This window comes from Tupaia chinensis, unplaced genomic scaffold (genome assembly GCF_000334495.1).
Source record: "Tupaia chinensis unplaced genomic scaffold, TupChi_1.0 Scaffold145814_1, whole genome shotgun sequence".
Lineage (NCBI taxonomy): Eukaryota > Metazoa > Chordata > Mammalia > Scandentia > Tupaiidae > Tupaia > Tupaia belangeri.
Genome location: NW_006205672.1, coordinates 2,307,925 through 2,317,289, shown reverse-complemented (window position 1 = coordinate 2,317,289; position 9,365 = coordinate 2,307,925). Strand labels below are relative to the sequence as shown.

The window sequence follows — 9,365 nt, the reverse complement described above, 5'->3', positions numbered from 1 at the left end:
CCCCCCCGGGGGGGATGGCCACACCGCAATCTCTTCTCTTCCATTCTCCTCTTGGGATCTTGGAATCTTTGGCACGCACACACACACACCCAGCGTGAGTTTTAAGCCACCGGGTCTGGGACTCAAACCATGGTCGACTACATGGGAGTCCAGCAACGAAGTCATTATGTTAACTGCTGGTTCCCCCCAAGATTTGATGTTTTTAATCTCTCATCTCTATTCTTCCTATCACTTTTAGGTTTAGTTCTTCCTTTGGGCTTGTAGTATTTGAAGGAACAGGTTTTTTGTGCTAAGAGTTCCTGGATGAAAAAGCACAAAGGGGCTGGCAGGTGGCATTGTGGTTAAGGTGCTGGACTCCCCCACATGGCTGACTGTGGTTCAAGTCTCAGACCTGGTGGTTTGCTTTCTCACTCTGTCTCTCTGGTCAAATTAAAAATAATAACAACAACAAATAAAAATTCTATTAAAAACAAAAGAAAGAAAAGGCACACACTTACAGGACCTATTATGGCCATGGAGCCTAGAAGACTGAGAGGATTTTGAGATATAGAGGCAGGCAAAGATAGCATGGCCCTTGGATGGAAAGCAAAAAGGAAAAAATCTTGTAATAGAACTGAGATCAACCCTAGCTATCTTTCTGTTGCCAAGAAATTTCAGATGCTGGGGTCAGCAGTTAGTGTAATGGCTATGTGGCTGGACTCCCATGTAGTCGACTGCAGTTCAAGTCCCAGACCCAGTGGTTTAAACTCACTCCAGGCTCATGTGCGTGCATGCCCAAGATCCCTAGAGGAGAATGGAGGAGAAGGAATTGTGGCGTGGCCATCCCCCTGTGTGTGGGGGGTGATTTCTTGCTTTCTGTTTGTCTCTCTGTTTCTCTGTCTTTCTGGGGAGCACATGCACCCTATAGCAAAAAACACCTCCAAAAAAGAAAGAAAGAAAGAAAGAAAGAAATAAATTCCAGATGCCCTTTGACCTGTAGTCTTTGTCCTCATAGGACAAGAATACAAGGATGAAGAAATACTGGAAGAAGATGATTATTATCAGATGGTCTATTATTACACAGTCTCCCCCACTTACGGTGAGTACGTGAAAGACTCTGACCCTTAGTGGAGTGGAGAAAGACTTTGGGGATACTTAATTCTGAGACTTTGCCTTTCATTTTGCAACAGTGCAACTGGGTCAGAGAAATTCAGCTATGAACAAAAAATTATCAAGACTAACGATGTTATTTCTCAAGCTAGCAACTTTTAATCCTTTTTTTTTTTTTTTTGAGAGGTCTTCACTATAGGGCATGTGCGCTCGCCAGACAGACAGAGAGAGACATAGAGACAGAAAGCGAGAAATCACCCCCCAGGGGGGATGGTCACGCCGCAATCCCTTCTCCTCCATTCTCCTCTCGGGATCTTGGGCACGCACACACACGTGCCTGGCGTGAGTTTTAAGCCACCGGGTCCGGGATGCGAACCGCGGTCAACTATGTGGGAGTCCAGCGACATAGCCATTACGCTAACTGCTGGTTCCTGCAACTTTTAATCCTTCGAAAATGGTTAAACTGGGGCTGGCAGGTGGCATGGTTGTTAAGGGCACTGTATACCCACATGGCCGACTGGGGTTTGAGTCCCAGAACTGGCATGCTTTCTCATTTTCTCTCTCTCTCTCCCCTCTCTGGCAAAATAAAAATAAATAAATAAATAAAGTTAAAGAAAATAATTCTTTTTTAAAAAATGGATACTGTATCTTCTAAAAAAATGTCTGAATTGACTTGAGATTTAATAAATTTGTAAATTATTTTAAGTACTAGCTTGAAAATATAAATATACACACATTCACAAATATTTTTTACATTAAAAATCATTTGAGGGGCCAGTAGGTGTCAGGGTGGCTAAGGGCACTGAACTACCACATGGCCGACTGTGGTTTGAGTCCTGGGCCTGGCGGCTTGCTTTCTCACTTTCTCTCTCTCTCTCTCTCTGTCCCTCTCTGGTCAGATTAAAATAAATAAATAAATAACATTAAAGAAAATGATTATTTTAAAAAAATAATAATTTTATGGGGGGCCAGCAGGTGGCATGGATGGTTAGAGGCACTGGACTCCCACATAGCCGACCACAGTTCAAGTCCCAAACCCGGTGACTTGCTTTCTCATCCCCTCCCCCCCGATCAAACTGGAAAATAATAATAATAAAGTTAAATAAAATAATTCTTTAAAAAATAATAATTTGAGGGGCTGGCAGGCGGCATGGTAGTTAAGGCACTGGACTCCTGCATGGCCAATTGCGGTTTGAGTCTCAGACCTGGCAGCTTGCTTTCTCACTTTCCTTTTCTCTCTTTCTGTCTGCCTCTCTCTGGTCAAATTTTAAAATAATAATAAATAAAATAAATAGTTCTTTTTTAAAAAATTTGAATCGGATTATACTAACAAATTTTACAACTTGAGCAAATTGAGGTGTTCGGAAGAATTTTCTCTTCTTTCATTTCTGGATCTAGAGTTAGATCTCCTTCGTTACTAATGATTTTTTTTTCTCTTCCCCAGATGACTTGGGTGTAAATTTCACTATTGATTACTCTGCATTTGAGTTAGAGGACAAGCTTGTGAGTACACTTTACATTTAAGAGGGTCAGGCTAAATAACAAAAAGAAAGTGGGCGATGTTGAAGTACAATTGATTAGCAGGAACCAAAACGAGCTAGAGGCTGAGAAATTGGGTAGTGAGACCAACAGATTTGTTAGCCATGTCTGAGAGAAGAAGGAAGCCAGGACCACCAGTAGGTTTGCTAAGATACTGAGAAAGAGGGAAGTCCTTGAATCAAGGGATTTGTTGCATGAATGGGTACATAAAATTTGCAAGCACAGGGTAGAGAGAATACCTGAACTTAAGATTTTGTTGGGGGAAGGGGGTGAAGGAAAAAACATCTCTAAATAGAAAATCCATGAGGATGCTGGATGGAGGAGATAACGCTTGTATTTCCCTATCCTGCTGAGGGCAGAACATGCTGGACAATGAGGTCACAACGGAAGCAATAGAGACTACCATTAGTCTTGAAACAGAGCCTGCAGACCAGCAGAAACCTGTAACTGTGAGACCAGCAACAATGGAACCAGTGAGTTGATTGGGGATTGGAGGGAGGGAAACAAAATGTCCCTTACACTAAGTAGATCCCAGGGGTGGTGATGTGGAGTAGACGGAGGGCTGGAAAACCAGGCTTCGATGAATGGGAGACTGAAATAACTAACGCTGCAATCAGATGCTCATCTCAGTTTGGCCATCGTTATCTTTCACTGAGCTTTCATAATAACCCTCTATATAGCACATTGGGAAGACTCGGTGGAGTGAAATTTCAGTCCAGTAGTACTTAATGGGTATGTAATCCATGCCCAAGGCTGCGGAGGATGCTGATGCTATGAAAAAGAAATCTATGTTGCTGCTACTGCCCTCAAGGAATTTATAAAACTAAAGTGGACATTTATGAAAGATTTAGATATGCATATTAAATTGCACATAAATTTGAGAGCATCTGACATAAGTGAATGCTTTAGCCACGGTAAGGAGATCAGTAAAGGCTCGAGTTGTCTAGAAGGCTTTTTGGAGGGGATTGTGCTGGAGATACACCTTAAAGAACAAGGGAGCTTTTTTTTTTTCTGGAGAGGTTTGTTATAGGGTGTGTGCGCTCACCAGAAAGACAGAGAGAGACAGACAGAAAGCAAGAAATCACACCTCCCCCCCCCTCCGGGGTGGGGGGGAGATGACCACGCCCCAATCTCTTCTCCTCCATTTCTCTCTTGGGATTCTGGGCATGGACTCGCAAGCGCCCAGTGTTTAAGCCACCAGGTCCGGAACTTGAACTACGGTTGACTACATGGGAATCCAGAGACACAGCCATTACACTAACTGCTGGTCCCAATAACGGGAGCTTTTGATTGGGGGGAATGAAAGGATGAAAGCAATTGGGAGGCAGAAGAGTTCTTCCTAGAGTGAAAAAGCTGCTGTGGACAAAGAAAATAGAACAAGCAAGGTATATTAGTGAGTGGGGTATAATGGAAGGAGAGGGAATATGGAGGACAGAAGGAACTAGGAAAAAAGAGTTACAAGATTCCTAATATTTGCTTGATTTCACATATAACAGATAGGGCCAAATTTATAGTCTAAAGCGTCAGGCTCAAGTTTTTTTTTTTTTTTGACTCCCTCTACCTGCCCCCCTCATTTCACGCCCTCCTCACATACTGTCTCTGGTATCCACAGCTGCTTTCCATGCTTTCTTTCATATCTTTTAATCTTTCAGGTCATGCCACAATCCCTTCTCCTCCATTCTCCTCTTGGGATCTTGGGCACACACGCACACACGCCCGGCATGAGTTTAAGCCACCAGGTCCGGGACTCAAACTGCGGTCGACTACATGGGAGTCCAGTGACATAGCCATTACACTAACTGCTGGTCCCTCAAGTTTGAACTTATAAGCAATAGCACAGTACATTCTTCAGTATGGTAGACATGATAAAGATGGTATTTAAGAAAAACTATTCATCTTGGGGACCAGCAGGTGGCGTGGTGGTTGGGGTGCTGGACACTCCCACATGGCCAACCATGGTTTGAGTCCTGAACCTAATGGCTTCCTTTCTCACTTTCCATCTCTCTCGGTCTCTCTCTCTGGTCAAATTAAAATAAATGAATCAATAAATGAAATTAAATAAAATAATTTTTTAAAATGAAAAGAAAAATTATTCATCTGAATACAGTTGAATATAGGGTTTAATTTTATGGAGAGAGATTCATGAAATTTGCACTGTTCCACAATCTTTTTTTTTTTTTTAATAATCAGTTCTATTTTAAAAAATTTTTCTGGAGAGGTTTTTGCTATAGGGCACATCCACTCTCCAGAAAGACAGAGAGAGACAGAGAGACAGAAGGCGAGAAATCACCCCCAAGAGGAAACGACCACGCTGCAATCCCTTCTCCTTCATTTTCTCGGGATCTTGGGCACGCATGCACACACATCGGGCATGAGTTTAAACCACCAGGTCCAGGACTTAAACCGCGGTTGACTACATGGGAGTCCAACGATATAGCTGTTACACCAACTGCTGGTCTCTATTTTAAAATTTTTATTTACTATTGTTTTAAAAAATATATTTATTTATTTAATTTTACATCTTGTCATTATTTTTTAATTTGACCAGAGAGAGAAAGGGAAAATGAGAAAGCAAGCCACCAGGTCTGGGACTCAAAGCACAGTTAGCTATGTGGAAGTCTAGAACCTTAACCACCATGCCACCTGTGGGCTCTATGTTATTATTTTAAAATTTGCAATAGGGCACATGCACTCACTTGAGAGAGAGACACAGAGGGGAAGTGAGAAAGCAAGATATCAAGTCTGGGGCTCTTCCCATGATCGACTGTGTGGGAGATTCGCACCTTAACCACCCCACCACCTGCTGGCCACACAAACAATCTGTTGAAGTCCTGGATTATAGAAGTGGCACCATGAATGGAAGGTAGAAAAAAAAGAAATAATTAGGAGAAAATGCCTTGCTTCAGTAGTAATTTCATATGGGAGGAAACGAAGCATGTAGGTTTTAAACATGGATGTCAGAAAGCGGCTAAAACAGGAATTATGGGAGGCCTGAGTAATTTAGGAGGGAAGTTATGCATTTGATACTGGCCAAGCTGAATTTATGGTGACAGTCCTAAAACAGTGTCCTAAAGGTAGATGAATTAGATAAAGATGGAGTTCTAAGTACAAAGTCACAGTTACAATAGTGAGTGAGTTCAGCAGGGCCAGTATGCACAGAAGAACCGAGGGCCAACAACTGCCCCTACAGGTAATAGCAGGAGAAAGAGGAGTCAACCAAGGACGTAAAGATGGATCAAGGGACCAGCAGTTGGCATAATGGCTATGTCCCATGTAGTTGACCGGGTTCAAGTCCCAGACCCAGTGGCTTAAACTCGCTCCAGGAGCCTGTGTGTGCGTGCCCGCCCAAGATCCCAAGGGGAGAATGGAGGAGAAGGGATTGCAGAGTGGCCATACCCCCCAGGGGTGATTTCTCATTTTCTGTCTCTCTATCTCTTTCTGTCTTTCTGGTGAGCACACGCGCCCTATAGCAAAAACCTCTCCAAGGGAAAAGAAAAAGAAAAAGAAAGATGGATGGAAGAGGTAGGCAGATAGCCAAGTTTACAGAATCTGCAAGAGAAAGTTTAATGCTGTCAACCAATAGCTATTGAGAGGTCAAGGAGAAGGAGGTCACTATTAACTCCCGAGAAAGTAATTTTAATTGAGTGACTGGGAAAAGCTAGATTTTATAGACTTAAAGAGGGAGACACCCAGGGCCAGCTGGTGGCACGGTGGTTGGAGCAGCTGGAACCTGCATGGCTGAGTACACAGTTCTAGTCCCAGACCTGGAGGCCTGAAGAACATGTTGGATTCATGTGTGTGCATACCCAAAATCCCAAGAGGAGAATGGAGAAGAGACTGCAACATGGCCGTCCCCCCCTGAGAGGTGCTTTCTCACTTTCCCTTTTTCTTTCTCCAGCAAAAGCATGTGCCCTATAGCAAATAAATTTTTTTTAAAAAGTGGGGGGAAGTCCATTATAAGGGCATGGAGACAAGTACAGATCAACCATCTGGAAAAAAAAAATGGGACTGGCAGGTGGCGTGGTGGTTAAGGCACTAGACACTCCCACATGGCTGACCAGGGTTCAAGTCCTGGACCTGGTAGCTTGCTTCTCACTTTCCCTCCCTCTCTCTCTCTCTCTCAATCTGTGTGTGTGTGTGTCTCTCTGGTCAAGTTAAAATAAATGAACGAATAAATAAAATAATTATTTAAGGGACCAGCAGTTGGTGTAACGGTTATGTCACTGGACTCCCATGTAGTCGACCGCAATTTGAGTCCCGGACCCAGTGGCTTAAACTCATGCCGGGCACATGTGCATGTGTGCCCAAGATCCCGAGTAGAGAATAGAGAAGGGATTGTGGCGTGGCCATGTCCCCTGGGAGGTGATTTCTCACTTTCTGTCTCTCTGTCTCTGTCTTTCTGGCGAGTGCACATGCCCTATAGCAAAAAGCTCTCCAATAAAAAATTCTTTAAAAAAAAGAGAAAAAAGCAGTAATGAGAAAGAAGCAACAACTGGAAAGGGCAAGAGGACCAACAATCAGCCTGCATATAGGTGAACATAGATAAGAAGAGCCAGTAGGTGGGACCAGCAGATGGTTTAATGGTTATGTTGCTAGACTCCCACATAGTCAAGATTGTTCAAGTCCCAGACCCAGCAGCTTGAAACTCACACTGGGCGTGTGTACGTGCATGCTTAAAATCCCGAGACCATGGAGGAGAAGGGATTGCAGCATGATCATCCCCCCAGGGAGTGATTTCTTGCTTTCTGTCTGTCCATCTCTCTGGCAACTGTACACACCCTATAGCAAAAATCTCTGTCTAAAAAAGAAAAAGAAGAGCCAGTAGGAATGGAAAGCAGATTGACCATAAAGACAGGTAAATATTTTTTTTAAGAATGATTTTATTAAAAAAAAGAATTATTTTATTTATCGTTATCATTTTTTAAAGAATTATTTTAGCTTTATTATTATATTATTATTATTATTATTTTCCAATTTGACCAGAGAGAGAGAGTAGCGAGAAAGGAAGCCACCAGGTCCAGGACTTGAATCACAGTTGGCCATGTGGACGTCCAGTGCCCTTAACCACCATGCCACCTGCTGGCAATCGTTACCATTTTTTAAAGAATCATTTTATTGAACTTTATGTACTTATTTATTTTCATTTGGCCAGAGAGAGAGAAAGCAAGAAAGCAAGCCACCAGGTCTAAGACTCAAAGTGCAGTTGGCCATGTGGGAGTCCAGTGCCCTTAACCACCATGCCACCTGCTGGCCCCTATCATTATCATTTTTTAAATTGACCATAGAGAAACAGAGAGAAAGAGAGGGAAAGTGAAAAAGCAACCTGCCAGGCCCAGTAATCAAACCATGGTTTGGCATGTGGGAGTCCAGCACCTCAACTGCCACACCACCTGCCAGGCCTAGGACAGGGAAAACATTTTAGAATATAAAATAGGCTCTCTTTAGATTATAAACTCCTTGAGGACAAGAATCATGTACTATTCATATTATACCTCCCCACAGCACCCAGCATAGTGACTAACATGATGTCATGTACACATAGATCAAAAATAGGTGTCACTGACCTGAATTGGCCAAATTGGCCTCTTAAAATGACCAGCAGTGGCTAACACACACAGAGGAAGGGATTCCTTGTCGTGATGGGGAGGAGGGCCAGATCTTCCTCTAAGTCCAGAGGAAAGGAAGACAGAGTTGGTATAAAGAGATAGCTACCCCAGACTGGGAGGGGGAAGTGGTAGGAAGGATGACACTGGCCTGCTGTGGGTGATGTCTGTATTTTAGCAGAATCCAGATCTGAATGATGCTGTGTCCAGTCTGCAGAGTCCTGTTCCCTTCCTCGTGTCGTGGGCCCTCGTTCAGGGGGGGATGTATTTCATGTAGCAGGTGAGAGTACAGCCACTGGCGTTGGGGAATTCTTTGAAACAATTCACACCAGTATCTTTGGCTAACATTTCCAACCTGGTTGATTCTCAGCTTCTTAAAGAATGAAGAGGGATCAATTTAGAAAATTACTATTGAATCCTAAGGATGTATAGAAAATGCTAATGTAAAGTCCCTTTGTGATGAGTCATTATTTTTTCTGAACTGGGAGGCACTGGGTACCTCCTAGAGCTGGCACAGGTGGAATGGAGGGAAAACAAATCTCTTCAGGCTTCGAGTGTGCCTTCAGGAATCTGGGCTGGTTCCAGCCTGGCCTTGTTTCAAGGCATGACAGGTGCCAGAGGACAAATGAGCAGGTCCTACAATCTGGTAGAGTCAAAAGGCAAAGTTCAGAGGCAGAGGGGTAGAAATTCTTTAACATACAGGAGATAGTGGGAAAAGGTGGAGGGAAAAGAAAGCAGCACTATAGGAAAGGGATTAAGTTAGGATTCTAAATAACTACTGGCCATAAAGAGATTTAGCAGAAAGAGTCAGGAAGGGAGGAGACACACCTTTTCCAGGAGATGTCATAGAAAAATTCCAGCTCAGGATATGAAACCTGAGGAGTTTTCATAGAGGCGGAGGGCACGAAAGGGTTTCCTGGTCCCCCAACCCTGTTTTTATATTTTTGTTTTTCTTCATTGTTTGCCTTTTTAGGTGATAGAAGGCTATTATGAATCTTTGGATGGAAGTTTAACAAGAGAAAATTGTAAGATAAAATAAAAATAAAATAATCTGGTTACTGTCTTCTTCTTCATAAGGTTCTGTTTGAAAGTCAGAGCACTAAAAAGAGGACCAAGATTTGGGGGCAGGAAGGG

At 43.1% G+C, this 9,365-nt stretch overlaps 1 protein-coding gene across 5 annotated transcripts in view; it reads left to right on the top strand.

Annotated features, from left to right (window-relative positions):
• Positions 1-9,287, top strand: part of CUNH1orf54 (chromosome unknown C1orf54 homolog) — a 12,106-nt gene extending 2,819 nt beyond the window's left edge. For 4 of the 5 annotated variants that reach the window (XM_027768301.1, XM_006168478.3, XM_027768300.1 and 1 more), the window contains 5 exons: positions 995-1,078; positions 2,534-2,592; positions 2,988-3,101; positions 8,410-8,511; positions 9,205-9,287. In XM_027768301.1, coding sequence (XP_027624102.1) covers positions 995-1,078; positions 2,534-2,592; positions 2,988-3,101; positions 8,410-8,508 — 356 coding nt within the window. In that variant the 3' untranslated portion in view covers positions 8,509-8,511; positions 9,205-9,287. The remainder of the gene's footprint in view (positions 1-994; positions 1,079-2,533; positions 2,593-2,987; positions 3,102-8,409; positions 8,512-9,204) is intronic. The other variant, XM_006168480.3, reaches the window with a different exon arrangement.
• Positions 9,288-9,365: the final 78 nt, after the last annotated feature.